This window comes from Microtus oregoni, unplaced genomic scaffold (assembly GCF_018167655.1).
Source record: "Microtus oregoni isolate MIOR12 unplaced genomic scaffold, Mior012 000004F_ref0000308, whole genome shotgun sequence".
Lineage (NCBI taxonomy): Eukaryota > Metazoa > Chordata > Mammalia > Rodentia > Cricetidae > Microtus > Microtus oregoni.
Window position 1 is genome coordinate 45,536,886 of NW_024543063.1, and position 26,322 is coordinate 45,563,207.

Consider the following 26,322-nt stretch of genomic DNA (forward strand, 5'->3'; position numbering starts at 1 on the left):
TTCTGTGGCACACACACTTCCCTGTCCTACTTAACCTTCGCCCTGGTTTTAGCAGTTGCTGGAACTGAGGCGTAGAAGGTAGAAGTTTACTCCTCTGCTGGAAATAAACTCCAACCACAGGCTCATGTACCCACAATTGGTTATCTCTTTCCATAGTACATGGTCCTTCTTGACACGGTTCCATGAAACATAATTCATTCATTCAATGGATAGTTATTCATTCATTCATTTATTTATTATGTATACACTGTTCGCCTGCATTCCAGAAGAGGGCACCGGATCTCATTACAGATGGTTGTGAGCCACCATGTGGTGGTTGCTGAGAATTGAACTCAGGACCTCTAGGAAGAGCAGCCAGTGAGTGCTCTTAACCTCTGAGCCATCTTTCCAGCCCCTATTGAATGGATATTATAAGAACCTCTCATATGCCAGGCTTAGAGGATATAGTAGTAAAAGAAAGGCTACCTTCAAGGAACTTACTGTCGAGGGGGCCACTGACATCAGATGCAGCAGTAATGACTGCTAAAAAAAAAGGTAAAGTTGGTGGGTGACTGAAAGTGGAGAATTGGGGCTAAGAGGGTGTCAGAGGGACTGAAAAGCAGGTACAGCAAGGTGGGGTAGGAAAGGAGGGCCTCTCACATACTGTTGAGTAGTCAGGATCACCTTTAGGATACTGTCATGTAGGAGCCATTGGTGACCTTAGTAAGTTTGGGATAGGTACAAAAAGGACAGGAAGGAGAGAGGTGAAGACACTCAGTACAAGCAGCTCTTTCTCTGTGCTTGAGATCCGCCTGCCTCTGCTGGGATTAAAGGATGTACCACCACAGACTCCTTAAATTATCAGAAGAGATAGACACACCAGCACTCTTTACCTTGTGAGGACACAAGAAGGCTATTGCCTGCAAGCCAGGAAACAGGCTCTCACCACACACATCTACTTTTAGCGCCTTGGATCTTGGAATTCTCAGTCAATAGTACTGTGAGAAATAAATATTGGCTCTTTAAGCCACCCAGTCCACAGTATTTAGTTACAGCAACCCAAACTGACTAAGACATCCCATATAGGTCATCTACTTTTCCTATTGTGACCCCTTCTTCCATCTCTGACACTTCAGATATTTTCCTGACTGCTTCCCATCATTGTATTTCTTCCTCTGGCTTTCTCCTGCCTCCCTCCTTTCCTCCTTTCTTCATAAGGATGCATGGAATTCTGTAGGACCCCTCCCTGCCCCCAGCCAATCCCATCCCATTGTAAGACTCTTCATTTATCACAACTGTGTAATCTGTTTTTCTATGTAAGGTAACATTCACAACATGTTTTGGGATTGGAATGTGGATGTTTTTGTAGGGCCATTATTCTGCCAACCACACATTGTATAAATGTGTACACATGTTGTAATTTAATGGTTAGGTTAGTAAAAGCACTCCTGATTTACAGCTGAGGTAGTTCAGTCAGTAAAATGATTGCCTGGAGGACCTAAATTGAGTCTCCAAAACATACATAAAAAAGATTGGGCTTAGTGGTGCATACTTTTAATACCAGGGCTGGGGAAGCAGTAATAGACAGATCACTGGGAATCACTGGTTAGCCAGCCTAGCCCACTTGGCAAGTTTTAGACCAGTGAGAGGCACTGTCTCAAAAAAATAAAAGGTCAGCAGTGCCTGAGAAATGATACCTGAAATTTGCCTCTGGCCGGCGCCCACGTGCACACATGGCACACACACACACCTGAGACTTCCCTCTGGCCCCCATGTGCACACATGGCACACACACACCTGAGACTTCCCTCTGGCCCCCATGTACACACACGGCACACACACACCTGAGACTTCCCTCTGGCCCCCATGTGCACACATGGCACACACACACCTGAGACTTCCCTCTGGCCCCCATGTACACACACGGCACACACACACACCTGAGACTTCCCTCTGGCCCCCATGTGCACACACAGCACACACACACACGCACCACTGCAGGCAGTTTGGGAGGTGAAGTGCCCTGATGTTGACTTCATTTCTCTTGAGTAGAAGAGAAAGCATAAGAATTCTAACGTGCTGATCTGTATTTTTCTGTTCTGTTCTCTGGATGCTTGCTTTTTAATTCTTTCCACGCATTTCAATAAGCAGTATTTGTCAATATTTATGTTCTTGAAGCCAATCTTTTGGGAAATTGATGTGCTGACTGGAAATGAGGAAATGTTAAAACCAATATAAAAATAGTCTTTTAATCAAAATGTCAAAGTGAAGGAGGAATTTGCAGTTCTGTGGTCCTCTCATTTTGTAAGCATTTGTGAGTGAAAGGTCCAGTACACAGGCTGCATACTGACATAGTATTAATGTCCACAGAGTTGTGCTGACATTCTGCTACAGACCTTTTGCTTGCCAGACAGGTTTGTTACCATTAGGAGGTCCTTAACTTTCTTAACCTTGGCTCTGTTGTCACAGTAAAGATTTATGAGATGTCCTCCTGTTCCCGCTATCATGTTGGAGCCTTTTCTTCCAGCCTCTTTGTTCCCACCCTCGACTTCCTCATTCTTATCCACCAGAGTCAAGGAATCTGAGCCAGAGAAGAAGAAAAACAATGGAATACTACGCTTTGCATGGCTCAGTAGAGATCACATACTATTTTAGGGATCTTAGAATTGGAGGTCCTTTTTATTTGTGCTGTGTCCAGAGACTCAAGGAAATTCCTTTGACCCTTTAGTCAGTACCTATTGTACTCTAAGATCTTTCTTTCTAGCTGTGGCAGACAGAAAAGCAAAGACTCCAATACTCCCTTTGGTAGAGTTGAATGCTGCCCTGTGCCTTCAGAAAACTCCATCCTAGTCTTCTGACATCTTTCTTTTCAGGTGCCATTCCTCCATGTTCTCTAGTCCATAAGTACAACTGAGAAGAGGATGTGCCAATGAGAAGGGGCCAGGGCTAAATACAAGCAAGACTCCAAATCTTCCTTGTTACTGTGTGCCAGGGCCAAGCTTGAGCTGATAGTTTTTGAGACATGAATGTAACCAACATATATTTTACAATATGGGATTATAATAAGTACCTCAGAAGAACCTTCTAGTGGACTTCCAGTGATGTGAAGGCCAAGACCACTGATATTAGCAGACGTTAAGCTGCACAATGCAAACAAATAGCTTTATTCGATATGAGCAGTTATATATCATGGCCATTTGCCAGTAAGTCATACTAATCATAATCTGGTAATATATATAGTCAAGCACTTTTTCCTCTCGTCATTGAAAAATTCCAATTAGGTCAGGGGCTGGGCAGTGCCTTTAGAAATCCAGAAATAGGTGCAGTCTGGATTCTTGGTATCATTCTTCCCCTTTGTCCTTTTCTCTTTCTTCACGGACTTTTTCTTCTGCAAACATTTTCATACTCATTCTCTCCCTTCCTCCCTCTTTACCCTCTTTTCCCTTTTAAAAGAAAGGAAAGTTGGGAGCAGGAGAGATGACTTAGAGGTTAAGAGTACCAATTCCTCTTCTAGAGGACCTGGGTTTGATTCCCAGCACCCACATGGTAACCCACAACTGTCTATAACTCCTACATGTGGTACACAGATATATATTCAGGCAAAACACCCATACACATATAATAAATGACTCAAAAACCAAAACAGAATTCGGATCTCGGGGGCGGGGGGGGGGGGGGCGGTGAGGAAAGCTAATTGAGTATTAGGATTTTAACTATATCAATAAAGAGCCCGAGGACTTAGAACCCAGTCTTTAGTTGGTGGAGAAAAAAGCCTGCCACAAGGCAGTCCCAAGGCCACCCCTATTTCCTTTGGAGGTTTGCCGAGGATTGTGGCTACATTGCGACTGTTTCCGCCACCAGTGCCTGGCCCTGCACTGTCCCTGGACTCTCCTTTCTGTTATGATATAGAGACATCCCACAAGTTTTTGGTACTGATAATTGCCCTGTTTACTTAGACACCAGCTTTTCTTCTTTCTCATTTGTTTTTATTTGTAGATAGGGAATGCTAGTTTGAATGTAATTGTCCCCATAAGCTCATAGGAGTGGCACTGTTAGGAGGTGTGGCTTTGTTGGCGTGGGTGTGGCCTTGCTGGAAGAAGTGTGTCACTATGGGGGTGGGCTTTGAGGTTTCCCACGTTCGGGAAGCACCATCACCACCACTACCCAACCCCATGAGTCAGTCCACTTCCTGTTGCCTGCAAGATGTAGAACTCTCAGCTCCTGCAGCACCATGTCTGCCTGCTCCGCATCATGATAATAATGGGCTGAACCTCTGAACTGTAAGCGAGCCACCCCAACTAAATATTTTCTTTATAAGAGTTGTCACGGTCATGGTGTCTCTTCACAACAATAAAAAAACCTAAAACTTAGGGTCTCACTATATAGCCCTAACTATTCTGAAACTCACTATGTAAACCAGAGTTGATCCTGAACTCAAAGAGATCCACCTGCCTCTGCCTCTTTGAATGCTAGGATTAAAGTTTACCAATTGCTTCAGGCTCTATCTATAGGAGAGATGACTTAGAGGTTAAGAGCAGTCATTGTACTTGCTTCCTGTAACTGATGCTATGAGGAAAAAGTTAGGGCGTTCATCTGCTCTTGAAGAGAACACTAGAAAGTCCACACTAGTGGTGATCAGGATTATTGGGTCCGAGGAACAGGTATATTATGACATGTTAGATATTGAAATTGACAACGGGAGATGTGGGTGAAAGTAGAACATGGTACTCAGCTAAATAAGCATGTTATGGCTAGATTTATCCTTCTTAATTGCCTAGACTTTAGGTAATCCCTGATATCTGGGAACTAGAAGTTCTAGCTTGATCCTTTGGATACTGAACAATCTTCCATTTTCAACAGATGGTTAAAATCCATTCTTTATATAAGACATCTCCAAAATGTAAACCAAATGCTCCCACTGGAGACCTTACACCTACATTTTTTTGTGTGGTGGTTGGGATGCTTATAAACTTGTCCAAGCATGGTGGCCAGGCAACAGATAATAAATCAATGTTCATCTTTGCCCGGTCATTGAAAACTTGGTTTCACATTCAGGCTAAGGTTTCATTTTCTTGTGCCAATCAGGCTGGGGTCATCACATTCTTGTCCCCATCTACCATCCTGTCCCTGCTAAGTAGCCCTCTTACCACTTAAAGAAATGGATTAAAAGGAAAGAGGTGTGAAGCAGTGAGTAGCCTGAGCTCCTGCTTCTGGCTGGTGCTTTTCTTATCTCCATCTGGCTGGCATGCTGCTGGGGAGCCTGGACTTGTGTAGCCGGATGGGTTGGAGCCCCTGGTTCCTTAGTGCACACTGTTCCCATTGCTTCCAGCTGTAGATGTCTTCGCTGAACCTGTTCTGGTTTGCAGCGAGTGAACAAAAAGAAAGAATAACTTTACTGAGTATGTGATTGAGCTGGTAATTTGTTTAAATATGTATTTTTCATATATTCTTTGCATATACTTCTCAAAATTTAACAGCCCAAAAAATTGGTGTTCCTCCTGGTGAACTGGTACAAACCTTTAATTCCAGCACTTGGGAGGCAGAGGCAGGTAGAGTTCCGTGAGTTAGAGGCCAGTCTGGTCTACATGGTGAGTTCTAAATTCAAGGGGAATAAGTAAGTTCAGTGATACTCCCTAGTGGAAAGCTAGAAATAATTGAGCGGCAGGAAGCATTCAGGACTTACCACTAGAGAAAGAAAGGATCGAAAATCTATCTAAAGAAAGACTGGAGCCTGCATGTTGGAAGAAAGGGAAAACTGATGGAAAAGACATGCCTAAGCATATCCTGGTAACATTTCTGAATCTTAGGGTGAAAAGAAAAACCTTTCAAGTTTCAAGCCAAATTAACAAATTATTTACAAAAGAAAAAGAATTAAATTGACCCCAGATTGCCTGTTTGCAACACCTGGAAACTAGAAAAAGGTAAAATTTCTTTTGTAAACCAGGGATTCAAGGAATACAAAAGAAACTTGTACTCAGAGGAAAAGAAAGGGCTTTGAGCTTGTGTAAGGATTCCAAGTGTGTGCTCTCCTCTTCCCCGCTGTCTTTGTCCTTAACATGCCAAGAGGCTTTGCTCTTGCTGTCGAGGTGTGCGTGCCTGTGTGGATGCACATGTGTGTGGGTGCGTGTGGCAGCCAGAGGTTATTCCAGGTGTTTTCTTCACTGTCTTCGCCACCTCATTTTGAGACAGGGTCTTTTCTTCTTCTTTTTTCCTCTCTGTGTAGTCCTAGCAGGAACTCACTCCCAGGATCAGGCTGTCCTGGAACTCACAAAGATCCACCTTGCTCTGCTTCCCTGGTGCTGGGATCAAAGGCATGCTCCACCACCACCCTGTCTCTTACTGACCTTGGAGTTCAGCAATTAGCTAGACCAGATGAGCAGGAAACCCCAAGAAGCTTCCTGTCTCTGCTTCCCCGTGGATGAGATTACTGGTGTACACCACCGTGCCTGACTTTTTACATGGTGCTAGGAACTTGAACTCGGGTCCTCGTGTGCTTTGTCGACTGAACCGTTTTCCCCACCCCTCTTATTCTTTTGAAACATTCACATCTCTGCTCAGTTGTTACTTCTCTTCTGAAAGTCTGCTATGTCTAAATTCACCCTTCATCTTCCTCTTCATATCATATAGCCTGGCCCTTTATCTAGTGCTTCATTATGAAAAACAGCTTACAGCAATTCTGAGAGATGTTAGTCCATCAGCTGCCGTTATGTACTTCATTTTAATGTAGCCACCTAAACTTCTAGTGTCAATGACATGTCGTCTACTGCAGTTTAGCCCTTTTCTGGGGGGCGGGGGTCAGAGTCTCATATAGCACAGGCTGGCTTCAAACTTACTGTGTGTCTGAAGATGACCTTTAAATTTTTGATCCTCCTGCCTCCACTTCCTAAGTGCCATCACCACACCTAGTACAAGTTTTTGTAATTCAGGTAAAATTATGAAATAATGAAATCTCAAATCTGAAGTTTATATTTGATAAATTTGACAGATGCATATACATGTACAGCCAAACCGTCCTCTTAATGTAGAAAATCATCATTACCCAGGAAAATTCTCAAATTACCCTCTCTGTCAACCTCTGTCCCAGCTCCTGTCCCTCAGAGACAGCCACTATTCTGATTCTACTCACAATCCGTTAATTTTGTTGTTCTAAAATTTCCTCTAATTAGTCATATTGTGTGTCCTAATAACCTTCACTGAACATGTTTTTAATGTCCACTCATTTGCATGTATCATCATTAGCTGTTACTGTGGAGTGATTTTCCCATTGTGATCTGTGAGTATATCTCAGTATTTTTATCCATTCTGTTAATGGACAGTTAGGCTGTCTCCAGTTGTTGTTTTGTTGTTGTTTGTGGTTTTTCGAGACAGGGTTTCTCTGTAGCTTTGGAGCCTGTCCTGGAACTAGCCCTTATAGACCAGGCTGACCTCGAACTCACAGAGATCCGCCTGCCTCTGCATCTCTAGTGCTGGGATCATAGGCTGGAGATGTGTTTTGTAAGAAACAAGCCTACCTCTTTCCAAATAGCTGTCATCTGTTGTTTCATTTTACAGCTGTTCCAAATCATCACTGACATTTGGTTGATGTCAGTTTTATTATTTGACATTTTTAACGGACACAAATTTATTATGGTTCTCCAAGGAAATAGAAACTGTACACACACATACATGCATATGTGTGTATGTGAAGAGATTTTTTTTAAATAGAAATTGGTATGACTTTTGAAGCTAAGGGATCCTATAGTCAGTTGTCTGCAAACTGGAAGTCAGGAAAGCCGGTTGTGGTGTTTCTTTGCTTTGTTCCCCCCCAGTGGTGTTTACAGGAAGGGCAGTAGTTTCAGTCTCGTTCCAGGGCAGCAGTCTGTGTCCCATGGAGCGGTCAGACAGACTGAGAATGGAGATCTCACTTCTTTCACCTTTTTATTGTGTTCAGGCCCTCAGCAGATTGCATGAGACCTACCTGCACCGGGAGGGCAGTCTGCTCTGTAGTCTACCCAGCCTGGTGGCAGTGTTTCTGCAGACACACTGCCAGAAACACCCAGGAATATCTTAGCCAAATATCTGGGGACCCCACCACCCAGTTATGTTCACACACACGTGTGTGCACTCACGCACGCACACCTCCCCCCACACACGGTGGGCTGCCCCTTGGCTCTGGAAGAGAACTGCAGAGGCCATGTCCAGAAGAGTTAATGAAAGAGAAAGGAATTAGAACTTCTGGGCCTTTTTGTGCTCCGAATACTCTTCGGGAGGCATAACGCGTACTTCATCTCATCAGGTGATATATTGTGCATTGGGTTTTTGAAGGGGAGAAGTGTGGAGAGAAAATATACATATATGTCTTTGTGCTTGAAGAATGTAGAACCTATGGTATAGAAGTGTTTGGAGTGGCCGGGGGGTGGTGGTGCACATCTTTAATCCCAGCACTCAGGAGGCAGAGAGACAGACAGATTTCTGAGTTCAAGGCCAGCTTGATCTACTGAGCGAGTTCCATCCAGGACAGCCAGAGCCACATAGACAAACCCTGTCTCAAAAAAAAAAAAAAAAAGAGAAATGTTTGGACTGTTCCCCATATGGTATCTTTGTCACCTGTTTATAGTACATCCCACTTAGTCAGCTTCTGTAGCCAAGTCCTGTTTTATTGTCAATAAGCATCGCAGTATGTGGCCAGATGATGGCATCTGGGACTGCCTGGTAAAAAGAATTGGGGTGGTACCCCGGAGCTCCCAGCTGAGCGCTGCCACATCATTCCATTGTACAGCTAGGAGGCCCCTCTCAGATATGCAGCTCCCTTCACTCTGGTTGCTTCTTTTGATTACTTCACCTTTAGGTGATCCCAAAGACAGGCAGAACTGGGGCAGCCATTAAAATAGCGCATCGGCATCGGGAGGGTGGGGAGAGAAACTGGAGCAACAAGCAGCCAGCTCTTGGTCCTGCTAGGAAATCAGGTCTTAAAGGAGAAGGTTACAGTTGGGAAAATAAGAAGTACATCTGTGCCCAGAGCATGGTTTTTTGTTTTGTTGTTTTTGTTTTGTTTTTCGAGACAGGGTTTCCCTATGTATCAGCCCTATCTGTCTAGCTGTCCTGGAACTTGTACTGGTAGACCAGGATGGTCTTGAACTCACAGAGATCTGCCTACCTCTTCCTTCTAAGTGCTGGGATTAAAAGTGTGCACTACCCAGGCACCACCGCTGCCCGGCTAGCATGGAGATTCTTAAAATTTACATTGTAGAATATTTGGGAGGTGGGTTGGGAACGCTCTGGGACCAGTTACTTAGTCTGGTGCTGTCGTCAGACTGAAAAGCCAGGTTAGCCTGCCCCAGGAAGAAGCTTTTTAATTTACGTGACTCTGTGATCTTTCTTGAGGTCACTGTTGGATCACCTGCCAGTGGTCCTAACCTGACATTGTGAGTGGGCTGACCTGGCACACTACAGACTTACCTTCTCTTGGCTTGAGCCTCTGATAGATTATTGATGAGGATTCCCCCTTAAACAGGATACTCGTAGAAAGAAAGCAGCTGGGCTCTGGAGGATCAGTTCCCTTTGCTTTTCTGGTTGAGAAGGAGAGAAATTGGATCTTCATTATGTCTTCTGTTGGTTACTTTTTTTTTAAATATTTATTTATTTATTATGTATACAGTATACAATATTCTGTCTTGTGTAATGTCTGCAGACCAGAAGAGGGCAGCAGACCTCATTACAGATGATTGTGAGCTACCATGTGGTTGCCGGGAATTGAACTCATGACCTTTGGAAGAGCAGGCAATGCTTTTAACCACTGAGCCATCTCTCCAGCCCCTGTTGGTTACTCTTGATTGAATCTTGTAGCAATATTTGTGTGATAGAGCCACCAAGCACAGAATCGGACCAATGCACATGAATGTACTCCTTCCTCATCTGAAACATGAGCAGAACAGGTCACCACCTCTGCTCAGTGCACTGACTGGAGACAAGCTTAACTAGTGTCAGTAGCAAAGGTGGCACCACTTACCTCCAGGTGTGCCAGGTGACTGCTTCAGGAGCACTTGGGGAGCATCTTGAAGAGACCACCTGTGGTTTTCTCTGGAAGGAAAGTAAAGCTTTTAGCCACTCTGACGCACTGCTGAGACCTCTGAGGAGTTCTGAGACAGTGATGTGGCTTAGTCACCTCTGCAGACTTTTGGTTTATCTTGGTTTGCCAGGCTGACTTTCATTCGGTGTGGACTTCTTCCAAAATGGGAAAAAGATTTTCAAGAAATTCCACCCTTCAGATAGTTCATAAATATCAGTATTTGTCATTCCATAGGGTGTTGATGCTGAACCAGGAGTGGACAGATACAAGAAAAGATTGGGGCAGTAAAGTGGTAGAATCTGTCTTGATCATCGGATGACCTTTCAGGAAAGAAGGTGGGGACATTGGCTTTTCCCCCTTAGCTCCCCATTTTCTTCTTCCCCCCTTACCTTTTGCCCTTTATTTTTATTGGAAAGGTAATATGCAAACTCAGCGCTTTACAGCTGGTGCTGCAGGCTTTGTGCCAAGTAGAGTGCTGGATTCTGGGATGCTAACCTACATTGACAGAATTCCTAGAAAAATTATTATCCATGTTTAGGGGTTATCTAGAAACATGGCTGGGGGGCATTGCAGAAAACTTGGAAGTGATTTGAAGACCTATATCTATGTTGGGTTCACTGCTAAACCGTTTGGTACAGCAGGGTGCTGACTTGTGGCCAGACTTGTGGCTGTCAGCTCTCCCTTTCTGGCTCTGTTAATGTTGAACAAGTTACTTGAGCCTTTGAACTTCCCTGTGTTCCTATGAAATAGAGTTAATATAGTACCTGCCTGCTGGTAGTACTCACACTGTATGATAAATAAGAAGCTGTGTAAAGCACAGTGGCCGTCCTTAGCAATGACTCAGTAAGGGCAGAATACCATTTACCTATTATATTGCTTGGGGAGACTCGTTCCCACGTTGGAAGGATGGAAAGGTCCAGTGGTGGAACCCAGCAGAATCTGTGTGGCTGTGCCCTTCTTGTCTCTGAGTGCATCTACTTAGTCTTGGTCTAACTAGCCCTCTCTTCTTTCCTCATCATTTATTGCTCTAGGCCTGATGATGATGTTATCTCGTTCAGTCTTTGCAAACATGAGATGAATTCCTCCATTTTTTCCCACTAGTAAAACTGGGGGCCAGTGAGGGATGTATTACTTGCCAAGGTCATGAGTCTAGAAAACCCTTGTCATCTTGTCATTCTCTGCTTGCATAAAAATAGTCCCTAATTACTTCATGGAACTTGTAAAATAAAACAAAAACACTGAGAGGCACGGACTACTTTAGTGAAGACACGATTCTCCCCACCACACTACTCTTCATGGTTCCTACCTCACCTCTTTCTCAAAATCCCATGGCCAGTTTTTCTTTCCTGATGGAAAGAACTTTGGACTGAGACCTAAGAAGACCCAGTGTAATCTCAGCTCTACTGTGAGCTCACAGTGCTTGCTCCAAGGCCTTTCTGGGGCCTGTTCCCTCTTCAGTATAATGAAGAGATTGCTCTAAACCCAAGAGTCTCAGCCTTTCGTCTGTTGCTGAGTGTCCTGCTTGCCAATATCTCAGTGATAACTTCACCCCTTCTCCTTCTTTCAGATCTCACTCAGATACAGGACTGTTGTGATGCTGTTTCAGGCATCACCTGATTCTTCTCAGAAATGCTGGGGGAATACGGCATGGAAAGTGCAAACTTTGTCTAGTAACAGATCCTTGCATACTCTGTGTCCGTGCTCAGGCTGCAGTTGGGAGGCCGCTCTGGAGCTCCTCCTTCCATGCCACTATAGCCCCATCCCTCAGCCTGCACACAGTGGTAGCAGGGAGTGCAGCAAACAAGTATTCTCTGGGCCATTGGAATTCTTAAGAAACCTTGCTCTTTTGAGTTGGAAGCATCAGAAAATCTTTTGTAAACACACAAGAGCTTAGGCTGGCAATGAGTGTCTTTATTCTGAGACTCAGGTTTATTCCCATCTCTCCATTGCGTATGACACTGGATCTGCACGTTTCTAATCTGGTTTAACAAGCAGCCTGATGCCGGGCGGTGGTGGCACATGTGTAATCCCAGCACTTGGAAGGCCAGCCTGGACTACACAGCGAGTTCCAGGGCAGCCAGGACTGTTACACAGAGAAATCCTGTCTCGAAAAAGCAACAAAAGCAGCCTACTTCTGCTAGAAAAACTCCTATCTCAAGCTTCTAATGATCTTCTGGGTTTTGTTACTTATGGACTTGTAACTGTGCAGAGGTCAGATATTGTACTGTTTCTAAGACCTCAGGTGAGGTGTTTAGATACTGAGAATTTTTAGAGAGTAGGGCCTATGCCATGGACTTCACATCAGCTGTAGTTAGCTGAGTGCCTCGTCTCCTGTTTAGTCCTGAACATTGTCACTACTGCCTGTGATGGCACATGGCTTTTTTTTTTTTCTTTTTCGGGGAAGGGGGGTGGAGACAGAGTTTCTCTCTAGTCCTGGAACTTGCTCTGTAGATCAAGCTGACTTCTTTATTCAGAGAGATCCACCTACCTCTGTCTCCTCAGTGCTGGGATTAAAGGTATGTGCACCACCACTACCTGGCTTTTTGCATTATCACTGAGGAAAATATTTGAAGATTTCAAGTAAGTACCTGTATGACTTGTTTCCTGTTTCCGTGCCACTTCACCCTAGTCACAGCTTTCCATACAGATTAGCAAGGCATCATGTGAGGAACGCTGGGGAAGGTGTGAACTCCTCTATCTTGGGATTCACGGCTGCGTGTTTAAATGCTTGGCCCTTTAGCTGTTTCTTTAATAATGTTTCAGGGGAGACAGAGGCAGGCAGATCTGTGAGTTCAAGGCCAGCCTGGTCTACATAGCAAGTTCCACATGAGCCGGGACTACAGTGAGGCCCTGTCTCAAAAAAAGGCAAGGTATTGGGAGTAGGCTTAGTGGTTTAATAGCACTGGCTGCTCTTGCAGAAGACCAGGTTTGGTTCCCAAAACCCATATGGTAGCTCACAACCATCTGTAACTTCAGTTCCAGGGAATCAGATGCCCTCTTCTGACCCCTGTGGACCAGTCATACATATATACAAGCAAAACACATACAAAATTTCAAAAGTAAATATTGTAGATGGTCTTTATCAACATCAAACCATGGTAATTCTAACTGAAAACTAATGGAAGAGCGAGATCTGCAACAGTGATTAGATGTATTATGTTGTGTTGGCACATTCAGGCCAGGTAAGAGTCATTATTACAGCTGGGCAGGGGTAGGACACGCCTTTAATCCCAGCACTGGGGACAGAGAGGTAGGTGGATCTCTGTGAGTTCAAGGCCAGCCTGGTCTACAGAGCTACACAGAGAAACCCTGGCTGGGGGCGGGGGGACCCATAAAAACATAGTCATTGTTACCAAAGAAAGAAGCTTTGATAGCCTATGGTATTTGTGATATATACAAATGGATGCAGACAAATCAATAACTTTTCAAAGTTGGTGGTTCTGTGGTAGAATTTGCATTCAAAGAATTGATCTCTTTGAAATTGTTCAATAATATAAAATAGAAAATACTGATATAATAACAGTTCATCTGTCTTACTACTGGGCATATTCATCAGTGCATTAACATGCTAGGGGCGGAGAATAAACTGTGGATGTGGGAGGGGGAGTTAGCTTTGCTTAATTGTCGTTTATCTCAGAAGATTCTCTTATATTTTTAGTTGTGAACCTAGCTTTTAATGGATGGGCCATTCCTCCAGCCCACTGAGAAGATTCTCAGCCAGAATTTACCAGTACTTTTAGAGTGCTGAGGAAACCCTTTGGTGTATAACAGTCCAGATTGCCTAAGAATGAAATAGCAGATTACAGTGCCCTGTGTTCATCTGCATTGAGAGCAGCTGCTTTATTTAGTAGTGTTTAGGACCATGTTGAAGAGCTGCACCCCCTTCCCCCACCTGCTCACATATTGGTAAAGGACATAGCTGCCTTCGTTTCAAGGGAGGCCAAGGACTCTTTAGTGAGGGGTGAAGGTGCTCCCCAAAAGCAGGTGACCGGAGGAATGGAGGTACAGGCGACAGCAGTGACAATGGCAGGATGGGAAGCTCTCTTATTTAAGAATTATTCAGCTGCGTTCGCTGGTTGCTTCCCTGACCTTGTCTGCTAGGCCTCATTGGAAAACGTCTAAAAGAATATCAAACTCAAGTCAGGAAGCTCTGCTAAATGCTGTGTGGTAGAAAAAGAACCCTAGTGAAAGTTGAAGGCTATGGGGAAAGGAAAAATCTCAGGGACTACAGATTGAACACAATATCCATCAAAATCCTAGCAAAATTCTTCAAAGACCTCGAAAGAACGGTACTCAACTTCATATGGAAAAGCAAAAAACCCAGGATAGCCAAAACAATCCTGTACAATAAAAGAACGTCTGGAGAGCATCACAATCCCTGACTTCAAACTCTACTACAGAGCTACAGTACTGAAAACAGCCTAGTATTGGCATAAGAACAGACAGGAGGACCAATGGAACCGAATAGAAGACCCAGATATCAATCCACACATCTTCAAGTACCCGATCTTTGATAAAGAAGCAAAAAATATCAAATGCAAAAAAAAAAGCATATTTAACAACTGGTGCTGACATAACTGGATATCAATCTGTAGAAGAATGAAAATAGACCCATATCTATCACCATGCACAAAACTCAAGTCCAAATGGATCAAAGGCCTCTCAGCATAAAGCCAGCCACACTAAACCTTATATAAGAGAAAGTAAGAAACCACTTCCTAAATAGAACCCCAGCAGCACAGACACTGAGAGAAACAATTAATAAATGAGACCTCCTGAAACCGAAAAGCTTCTGTAAAGCAAAGGACATGGTCAACAAGACAAAACAACAGCCTACAGAATGGGAAAAGATCATCACTAACCCCACATCAGACAGAGGTCTGATCTCCAAAATATACAAAGAACTCAAGAAATTGGACACCAAAAGATCACGTAATCCAATAAAAAAATGGAGTACAGACCTAAACAGAGAACTCTCAACAGAGGAATCTAAAATGGCTGAAAGACACTTAAGGAAATGTTCAACAACCTTAGTCATCAGAGAAATGCAAACCAAAACAACTCTGAGATTCCATTTTACAACTGAAAGAATAGCCAAGATCAAAAACACTGATGACAACTTATGCTGGGGAGGTTGTGGGGAAAAGGGAATACTTCTGCATTGCTGGTGGGAATGCAAGCTGGTACAGCCCCTTTGGATGTCAGTGTGGCGATTTCTCAGAAAATTAGGAAACAACCTTCCTAATTAAAGGCGTGCACCACCACTGCCCAGTTTCTGTGGCTATCTAGTGTGGCTGCTGGGATTAAAGCTGTGTGCCACCACTGCCAGGCTAGTGTGGTTTTTAAACATACAGCAAAGAAAGCCAGCCTACAAACCACAATCCCAGAGAACTTAGACAACAATGAAGACACTAAGAGAGACTCACATAGATCTAATCTACACGGGAAGTAGAAAGTAGAAAAAGACAAGATCTCCTGAGTAAATTGGGAACCTTGGGGGAAGCTTGAATGGGGGAAGGGGAGAGGCAGGGAGGGAGCAGAGAAAAATGTAGAGTTCAATAAATATCAATAAAATTTTAAAAAGGGAAAAAAAAAATCTCAGGAATTAGTGAAGGAAAAATTGGTTTTGGCTCTGTCCAGAGCACTGACCCCACACAGTTGCTGTGGTTGAGCATGTCCACACGGACTATGGATATCTGGATTTGGAGAAGATACTTCATGCTGTTTTCCCTCTCTTTCAGGTTTCAAGTGCCCCATTTGCTCCAAGTCTGTGGCTTCTGATGAGATGGAAATGCACTTTATAATGTGTCTGAGCAAGCCTCGCCTCTCCTACAATGGTAAGGGTTGTCTATCTAGTCTGCTTCCTGATGTCAAGATAAGTTGAATAGTAGGGGGCATAGCCTCCAGGTGAGGGGACTTTATAGTTTTCTTTCAGCCTGGATATCTGTGTGGTAGTGGGGAACCTGCTGTTTCAGGAGCCTTGGTTGTAAGTTGGGGTGCTGAGGAGTGGCCCAGGAAGCCAGGTCCCTCAGGGATGTAGTGGTGAGAAAGCAGATGTAGCATGAATAATAAAAACCCAGAGACAGATATTGGGGTTCAAGCTAAAGAACAGAAAAGCAGAGCGGCCAGCCACTGGCTCTTACCTCTACCTCACACTGAAATGGGCGACCCTGCCTCCGTGAATCTTCAGAATGAGACTGAGTGTAAGAGCTGGTTCCTCCCATTTCATATTCTTCTCTAGTGCTGGGATTAAAGGCGTGCACCACCACTGCCCAGTTTCTGTGGCTATCTAGTGCGGCTGCTGGATTTGAAGGTGTGTGCCACCACTGCTAGGCTAGTGTGGCTGCTTTACACTCTGATCTTCAAGTAAGCTCTATTTATTAAAACACAAATAATATACCACTATAGAATGCTCTCAGCATTTTTTGAGGATTGTGTTTCTCCTCAAAAATCTCAAGGACTAGAGCTATAGCTCAGTGGTAGAATGGTTGCCAGGCATGCACAAGGCCCTGGGTTCTATTTTATCACACACACACCCCATTATAGTTTGTCAGTTTTAGATTTTTCCAACAAGATTTTGTTCTTATAAGAACTTGCTGGCCAGCCGGGCGGTGGTGGCGCACGCCTTTAATCCCAGCACTCGGGAGGCAGAGGCAGGCGGATCTCTGTGAGTTCGAGACCAGCCTGGTCTACAAGAGCTAGTTCCAGGACAGGCTCCAAAGCCACAGAGAAACCCTGTCTCAAAAAAACCAAAAAAAAAAAAAAAAAAAAAAAAGAACTTGCTGGCCAAAGGATGGCATGTTGTATGTCTTGGTACATGCAGCCTGAAGACCTGGATATTCCTGAAGGTCAGCTCCAAGGCAGGCTGTGGCCCTGTCTTTCTTCCCAGACAGCCTTTCCTTTTCTCTGTGACAGCCCTGTTCCTGTTCTGTTTCTTTAGCCTTCCCCTGCTCATGCTCAGCTTTGTCCCGTTACCCATCTCCGCCTGGGACCATGGAGGGAGAGGGCTTTTCCCCACATCTCATAGCATGCTGTAGTCATGTCCTCAAGTACTGTGTTCACTCTGTCCTACATGTGTTGAGACCTTATGATGACTATTTTGTCCTGTGACAAAAAAATGAGAGCTCTCTGTAGACACTGCCTTTGCTGTCATAGGACAAAGAATCTTCACAAGGGTGTTGGCCTGAGGGAACTTGGCTTTTAGAGTCATTGAGGAGAACTTTGTAATAAAGTCTGTGGCAGACAAAGTGCCGTCAGGATAACGTAAAACAAAGTCACCTCACATGCTCATGTGGTCTCCAGCTTATTTCCCAGAGTACCCAGGTCTTCCTGTACCATCACTGAGTGACTGGTCTGTCCTCACCAGCAACCGGGAAAGCCCCTTAGAGCAGTGGTTCTCAACCTTCCTAGTGTTGCCATTGTTTTAATATCATTTCTCGTGTTGTGGTGACCGCCCCCACACAGTTAAATTATTTTCGTTTCTACCTTATAACTGTAATTTTGATACTGTTAAGAATCATAATGTAAATGTCTGATATGTAAGATATCTGCTATGTGAAAGGGTCTTTGGGCCCATGTGTTGAAAACCATTGCCTTAGAGGAACGGAAGACTGGCCATCTGAGACAGCGCCACTGTGGTTCTCCCTCTGATCCTTGGTTTTCCTTTATCCTTTACATTAGAAGCCTCCTCCCCCGTCTGTAAGATACAGGCAGTTCAGGGTTGTCTTTTCCCGCCAGAGATAGGGAGGCCAGACACTCCAGCCCTATGAGTAGAGTTTATCCTGTGCACAGGACGGATGGAGAAAGGAGGCTGTGGCAGCGTGAGCATGTCATGTTCAGTCTTCATTTTTGTTCATTTCAGTCTTCAATTTTTTTAAAATATTTATTTATTATGTATACAGTGTTGTATATGCCTGCAGGCTGGAAGAGGGCATTAGATCTCATCTTGGATGGTTGTGAGCCACCATGTGGTTGCTGGGAGTTGAACTCAGGACCTTTGGAAGAGCAGCCAGTGCTCTTAACCACTGAGCCATCTCTCCAGCCCTCAGTCTTCATTTTGTTCATGTAAGAGAACAGTGTTTGGGGCTGGGTGTGGTGCCTCTCGCCTTTAATCCCAGCACTCTGGAGGCAGATGCAGGCGGATCTCTGGGTTCCAGGACAGTCAAGGATGCACAGAGAAACAGTGGGGCGCTTGGGGGGCAGTGTTTGCTACCTGGATTTGTGTATGACTAGAACCCCTAATAAATGTTTTTTTTTAATATTTATTTATTTATTATGTATACAGTATTCTATCTGTGTGTATGCCTGCAGGCCAGAAGAGGGCACCAGACCTCATTACAGATGGTTGTGAGCCACCATGTGGTTGCTGGGAATTGAACTCAGGACCTTTGGAAGAGCAGGCAATGCTCTTAACCACTGAGCCATCTCTCCAGCCCCTAAATGTTTTGAATTCAGACAAAACATGAACTTTTGGGTCCTTAGGCCAAAGCTTCGAAGGCAAGAACTCTGGGCTTACTTTGATTTTACTGGTAACATATTCTACCTAGTTTCTCATCACCCCAATCTACTTATCTACTTTAACAAAAAAAAAAAAAAAAAAAAAAGTGTTTCTGAAAAGATGGCTTAGCTCCTTAGTTAGGAGCTTGGCTGCTTTTCCTGGGGACCTGACTTCAGTTTTCAGGACTCATGTGCCAGGTCATAGACATCTGTAACTCCAGCTCCAGAGGATCTAATGGCTTCTCATTCCCACAAGCACCAGGAACACCTGTGGTACGTACATAGACGTACATACAGGTAAAACACCTATACACTTGAATAAATCTTTAGGATACAAGTTCTAAAAGAGAAAGTAAGGAGGGAATCTGTGGCTGTAAGCCATGAGCTCGTGCTCTCTCTGGAAAGGGGCAATGTGAAGCTTTCTTGGGTGGTGGTGAAGTTCTGTTTTCTCATCTGCAGAGCCTGGTTAGTGGTTAAGAGCACTTGTTGTTGGCAAAGGACCGGGCTTGCTTCTTAGCACTCACATGGAGGTTCACTACCTCCTTGGACACCAGACACACATGTGGTGCATAGACATACATGCTCATAAAACACACAAAATAATAAAATAAATCTTTTTTTTTTTTAAATGTAAGTAACTAGAGGGCTGAGAATGCGGTTCAGGGGTAGAGTGCATGCCTGTGGTGTGTGAGGCTCTGTGTTTCATTTCCAGAAGTAGGAGGAGAGTGGGAATATGGGGAGAGTAAGCACCGTGAACTGGAAAGCAAGCCCTAGAGCCTCCTGGTCACTGCCCTGGAGACCAAAAATGCATACACATTCACTCACACCTTCCACTGTTGCAGGCACAATTGAGGAAATTTCTATAAAATTTATGATAGTTATGGAAGATGAAATTTAGTTAACCACCAAAAAAAAAAAAAAAGTAGAGCCTCTTAAATGAAGCAGATAGAAAGTAGTATTTTTCTTATTATGAGGTTTGGCCCAAGTAGAGGGTTGGAAGGCCTCCAGTAGTTGCCTGCCAGATTATTTTTTTAAAATTTAGGGAAAGCAAGACCAGTTTTACTGGTCCAACCAGTGCTCAGAGAAAAAGAAAACTGGCACCTAGTGCTGCTAGGGCAAGGACTCAGCCAGGGAGTCCCTGCTGGGGGAACAAGGGAGCCAAACCGCAAGCAAGCAGCCATTAGTGTTCTTACTTCCGGGCTTTCCTGTGGCAGCCCTGGAATTTAGGACTGCTAGAAACTGAGGGAGTTACAGAGAAGAGAAAAAGGCGGTGAGGAGCCTCTAGGTAAACTTGATTGCCTTCAATACCTAGATCTTTCCTTTCCTAAACTCTCTGGCCGTCATACTGCCCAGATAGCAATACAGAAGCTCCTGAGTTGGAGGTATGACTTTTCCTTAGCAGAAGAGCATTGTGGTGGAGGCTCACACCTTTAATCCCAGCACTCAGGAGGCAGAGGCAGGCGGATCCTTAAGTTTGAAGTCAGCCTGATCTATAGAGTGAGTTCCAGAACAGCCAGGGCTTCACAGAGAAACCGTCTTGACAAACCATACAAACATGGATTAGAAAGAAAATGAAAGAAGGAGGAAAAGGAAAGGAAGGAAGAGCAAAGGAAGACAGAAGAAGGGATATTCTGGTGAGGCAGGTGTTTTGCTACAGTGTCAAGGTCATGGCGACCAGTATGCTGCTTCAGTAGACTCCCATAGTGCAGGCCCATGCCTGGCTTTTTTTTTTTTTATTAAAGATTTCTGTTATGCCTGGCTTCTTACCAAGAGGCATTACCCTATCTTCAGAGCTCTGAAAATGCTTTTGTGTGAGCTCACTTCCTTTCAGCCTTTCTCTTTTCCTTTCTATTTATTCTGTGTCCCGTGTGTCCACACCCACATGTGGGATTATACTGTTACACTCAAGTGGAGGCCAGAAGACAACATAGCGGGGACTCTGTGGATTCCAGGGCTTGGATTCATGTTGTCAGGCTCTGCAACAAGTTACCCACCATGCCGTCTTGCTCACCCAGCATACTTTCTTAGAGGAAGTGAGACATGTGGGTGCATGTAAAGGCCAGAGGTTAACATCAGATGGCTTCCTCACTTTTAATTTCTTTTAGATTTACTTTTTAAATTTTATGTGTATGAATGTTTTACCTGCATGAGTGTATGTACACCATACATGCCTAGGTGCCTTTAGAGGCCAGAATAAGGTATCATAGCCCCTGGAACTCAAGTTACAGGTGTTGTGAACCTCTAGGTGGGTGCTGGGAACTGAACCCACGTCTTCTGCAAGAGCAGCAAGTGCATTTAACTGCTGAGCCCTCTCTCCAGTCCTCTCTTCCTATTCTTTGAGATGGGGTCTCTCACTGAACCTGGAGCTCATGGATTTGGCTAGGCTGACCAGCTAGTGAACTCTAGGGATCCTCCTGTCTCTGCCTTTTTGATGCTAAAATTAGAGACACATGCCAGCTTACTGGGTTTTTAGATAGGTGCTGGGGAAATGAACATATATTGTGCCTGAGTAGTGGGTACTTTACCAACCGAGTCATCTCCCTAGCCCACAGAAGCTCTAAGAGTTTATGGAGAACTGGAAACTGCTTTGTGACTATGAAACATCTCAGGCCTTTATTTAGTTGGCTTTATCCCTCTGGGTATGCTCATTGCAGCCAAATTTGTCAAAACATTAGATTGCACCTCATAAAATCCAAGGGCATTGGGACAGGGCACTTCTGCTGTTACAAGACACTCTGCTTAAGATCTCTGTCTGGAGAGTAGGACACTCCAGCATTACTAGGAAAGGAGTCTGAGATACCGTGTCCTGTCTGCCAACACACTGGGCCAGCGGCAGCTCTGTACTTGCCAGAGTTGCTGTAAGACCAGATACTCATCTGTGCCTAAGCTACACCTTCTACTAGGAGTTTTCCCTTTGGCTTCCATCCTCCTGACTGGCATGCCACAGGGGGAACTATAGATGCACGCCCTTGCTCTTAGCCACTTCTGAGCTGCACCTCAGCCTTCTGTCCCAAGCCCCATGCCACCAAGAGTTCTGGGGCCCCTTGGTTAGTGCCTTGCCAGAATACCCCATGGGTCAGCTAAGTCCTGCCCTATCCATTGTGAACACCTGGGGACCCCCATACACCTCACAGAAATGGAAAACTTTAGCTCCCTGTGAGATAGGTAGTGTTTTTTAAGCCACAAGGGAAGTTGCTTGTGTGGCCTGGACCTTTATTTTATTTAATTTATTTTTTTATTTGGTTTTTTGAGACAGGGTTTCTCTGTAGCTTTGGAGCCTGTCCTGGAACTAGCTCTTGTAGACCAGACTGGCCTCGAACTCTCAGACATCCACCTGTCAACGCCTCCCAGTGCTGGGATTAAAGGTGTGCGCCACCACTGCCTGGGCTGTGGCCTGGACCTTTAAAGGAGACGGGTAGGGTAGCAAGAACTCGGGCTTGAGAGTCATGGCCACCTAGCAGGTAGCTATGTAGATGTTCCTCTGCCTGGATCAAAACAAGAGCCCTTTTCCTCCTCCTCTTCCTCCTTGGCTTTTCTTTGACAGATGACAGGTGTCTAGGGTGCCGTACCTGATCTTAGAGAACAGAGGGGTGCCATTTCATCCATCTCTACCCATCATAGGCTTTACATCTCCTGTTTGGCTGCTCTAAGTTGGTTCCCTTGTGTGGTCGGAGGCCCTGGCACCAGTACTGTCTGTCTGGTACTACCCCAAGCAAGCCACTTCCCCCTTGGGCAGTGACATTGGTTGACTTTGCTCATGGCATCAAGACAGTTGGGAGCAGCTCCAGAGGCACCAAGAAAAGAACAGAACCCAAAGGTAAAGCTTCTCTTTGTTCCTGTCTTTTCATTGCCCAGCTTTTGCTGAGCTCCCTCCTCCAGGGCGTGTCTAGCAGCACTTGAATCCATCTGCACCGTTATCACCATGTGTACCAGGTCCAGGGTCCTTGGCTTTGTACCCCAGAGTCCCTGTCAGATGAGTATGGCAGTCTCACAGAAATGCTTGATAGCCACGCCTCTGCTTCACCTGTTTCTAATGCCCTTTCCAACCTCAGACACATCTGCAACTGCTTATTCTCAGAACCCCAATGATTGAAACAGGAAGTTTTTAAGGAAACCTCTTGAGGATGTGTGCTCTTCCTGCTCTCTGCTTCCTGGGTTCTGGGCTAGGCCCATACCTGCTGGATCCCCCACACTATCAGATCCTAAGCCTCTTTTTTTTTTTTTTTTTTTTGTGTGTGTGTGTGTGTGTGTGTGTGTGTGTGTGTGTGTAGGTCAAAGAACAGCTTGACAGCAGTTGGTTCTCTCCTTTCACCATCTGGGTCTGGAGAGCAAACTCAAGTCTTCAGGCTTGTGGCAGGCACCTTTATGCTCTAGATTCCAAGCCTCTATTTTTCTTCGGGCTGCCCTAGAACCTCCAGGTGGCCTTTCACAGCCTCAATCTCAGAGTCTCCTGCTCTCTGCTGTGTGTCAGCTTGACAGGGTAGCTACAGGGTCTTTCTTCATACTGTGCTGAGACACTCAGGCTGGCTGGCAAGGTGCACATAGAATTGCTTTGTGAAGAGGACATGAAAAGTCTGCATTAATCGACAGGTGTTCAAGTCTGAGCCTGCCAGTCCTTTACTGACCGTGCTCAAGGTCCTACATGTGGATACTCAATGAATCACCCTTGCTCTCTGCTCTAGCTTGATGTACATTTTGAAGAAAGAAAAGTCAGATCAGTCCTGTTGAGGAAGAAAGCCTCTGAGCCAGATCTCCATATCTGCTCCCAACCCCAGACTAGCACCCTGGGGGCCACACGGACCCTCAGAGCCAGTGCAGATGGAACAGTGAGCACATATTGGACATAGGAGTCTAACTTGCTTCTTGGGTTCATTGCTGAGTTACCCATTGGTAGGGGATTCCGAAGGAAAACTGGGAAGAAAAGTATGAAGGTCTATAGCCTGAAAGCTCACATCAGGGGTGAGATGTGCCAGAGAATGGGGAAGAAAGGGTGACTCCACCGTCTCTAGACTAAGCGAGTTTTCCTCCCATCTCTGTTGAGGATTTTGTTCTCCAGTATGTTACCATGAAAGCATCAGGTATATCAAAGTTGAAAGGCTTTGCAGTACACACGTGTTGCCTGGGCCCTGCATTTTATTATATCTTCTTTGTCTACTCACAGTGCGTCTTACCCTTTGAATACTTTCTCAATAAAACGTGAATTCAGTTGTTTTCTGTCAGTGTTCCATTGCTGTGAAGCGACACCGTGACCACAACAACTCTTAAAAAGTAAAACATTTAATTGGGACTGACTGACAGTTGAGGAGTTAGCCCATCGTCATCGTGGCAGGAAGCATGGCAGCACACAGGCGGACATGGTGCTGGAGAGTAGCTGAGAGTTCTACATCTGGGTCAGCAGGAGCAAGAGACAGTGGGCCTGACCAGCGTTTGAAACCCCAAAGCCTACCCCTAATGGCACATTTCCTTCAACAGGGCCATAACTCCTAATCTCTGTCAGGGTACGCCACTCCCTAATGACCAAATATATGCACCCGTGAGGGCCATTCCTATTCAAACTACCACAACAGCGCCCTTCTTTCTATCCGCCTGTCCTCCTTTTCTTTCTTTCTTTCTTTCTTTCTTTCTTTCTTTCTTTCTATTTGTTGTTTGAGATAGGGTTTCACTGTGTAGCCCTAGCTGTCCTGGAACTCACTCCATAGACTAGGCTAACCTTGAATTTGGAGATCCACCTGCCTCCGACTCCCAACTGCTAAGATTAAAGTCTCCATCACCACACCCAGCTTCAGTGTACTTCTTTGTTGAGGATTTTAAGTATAAAAGTAATATGTGTTCAAGCATTCAAAGCAATATAAAAGAATATTAATGTACTTGGAATCCTACTTTGCTGTCACTTTATTTTTCCAGATTTTTCTTTTTTTTTTTTTAAATATTTATTTATTTATTTATTATGTATACAATCGTCTGTCTGTGTGTATGTCTGCAGGCCAGAAGAGGGAACCAGACCTCATTACAGATGGTTGTGAGCCACCATGTGGTTGCCGGGAATTGAACTCAGGACCTTTGGAAGAGCAGGCAATGCTCTTAACCACTGAGCCATCTCTCCAGCCCCTTCCAGATTTTTCTTTATCTGCACTAAGTTACATATGGTACCTCGTGCTTTGAGTGGATGGGATTAGCCACTTTAGGGTTTTCTTTTACTTCCCAATTTTGAAGTATGAGGTGACAGTGTAGTGACAGACCATTGTCCATCTCCTTTCTAAGTTTATATTGTTCTTCCTGTTGTACCTGGCTTAGCTAAATGTTAAAAGAGAAAGTTATGACCATAAGTGGCCAGGAAACCAAGTAACTTCTCTCACAACTCCGATGGATAGGAATGTCAATATCAAATTTTAACTATTTATTTCTTTTCCCCGGGACTCTAAGTAGGGGACTTTGAACCTATGAATAATGGTTCCCCCTCCCCCTTGAAACAAGGTTTCTCTGTGTAGCCCTGGCTGTCCTCAAATTCACTCTGTAGACCAGGCTGACCACCAACACAGAGATCTCCCTGTCTTTGCCTCCCAAATTCTGGGATTAAGAGGCGTGCACCACCACTGCCCAGCCAAATAATTAATATTTTATGGTCCTTAATAGTTTTTTTTTCCACCAAAATAATCAAGATACAAACAGCAGTGGAAAGAAAGGTCACCAGAACAAAGGACCCCAATCCTGCACCATTCTTGAGTTCCTGGACAATATCAAGACATGTTCTCTGGGCTTCCTCCTTCACAAGATAAGCATAACACTGTGCCTTGCTTAGCTTGTAAGATCCTGCAACTCGGGGCTGAAGAGATGGCTCAGAGGTTAAGAACACTGACTGCTCTTCCAGAGGTCCTGAGTTCAATTCCCAGCAACCACATGGTGGCTCACAGCCATCTATTAATGAGATCTGGTGCCCTCTTCTGGCCTGCAGGCATACATGGAAGGAATGTTGTATATATAATAAATAAATAAATCTTTAAAAAAAAAAAGATCCTGCAACTCAAAGGAAAACGTAGACACAGAATCTCATTATGTATCATGACTTCAGTTTGGGACTGGTGGGACTGTGTCGTGGGAAGTGATCTCAGCTCGTCTTCCTTAACAGCCATAGCCTGTTGTGGTTTGGGGGATTTCCGGGTGATTCCACGTCACTTCTTCATTACCAGACCTTACTATGGGTTTATTAAACTTTCTCCTTGGACAGTCTCTTTAGTCTCTTCTCTGTATATTTTGCCCCACATCTATTCTGAACTCCATATCTAGACTAAAGTGAACTTCTAAGAGTCTCCATTGGTATGTCCCTGTGGAGATAACTCAGTAAACACCTTGATTTGTCTCTCTAACCTTGCCTTTCCTGTGGCGTCTCTTACAGACATGTGCATGCTATTGCCCTACCATTGTTAACACGTGCTGTTGCTGTGTGCTCAGAGTTGGCTCCAGAGTGCGATCCCCGTCTCCACCTCTGCTGCCTCTTGGCTAAGCAAAGGAGACTGAGGTTCCACAGCACAGCACAAATCTGCCTTTGGGACTTGGTTTCACCCCTGCCTGTGACTCCCTGAATCTCTTTGTAACCTGTCTTAGCAGACTTCCCTGAAGTTCCCAGGTGTCTGACACTGTTTCCTTTGCCTGAAATCTAATCCCTCCTACCCCAGACCATGCCTTTGGCTCACACCACCATGACTTCTCCAAAGCTGTCCTTGAACAATCTGAGTAAGTGCTTTTCTTCCCTACTCCTACTGCCTGGATTTCTGGTCAAAAGGCTCTTACAGTTACTACAA

The 26,322-nt window shown here is 44.7% G+C and overlaps 1 protein-coding gene across 2 annotated transcripts in view; it reads left to right on the forward strand.

Annotated features, from left to right (window-relative positions):
• Znrf1 (zinc and ring finger 1) overlaps positions 1–26,322 on the forward strand; it is a 99,896-nt gene that overhangs the window by 67,230 nt on the left and 6,344 nt on the right. For both annotated transcript variants that reach the window (XM_041649667.1, XM_041649666.1), the window contains exon 2: positions 15,769–15,864. In XM_041649667.1, the coding sequence (XP_041505601.1) occupies positions 15,769–15,864 (96 nt within the window). The remainder of the gene's footprint in view (positions 1–15,768; positions 15,865–26,322) is intronic.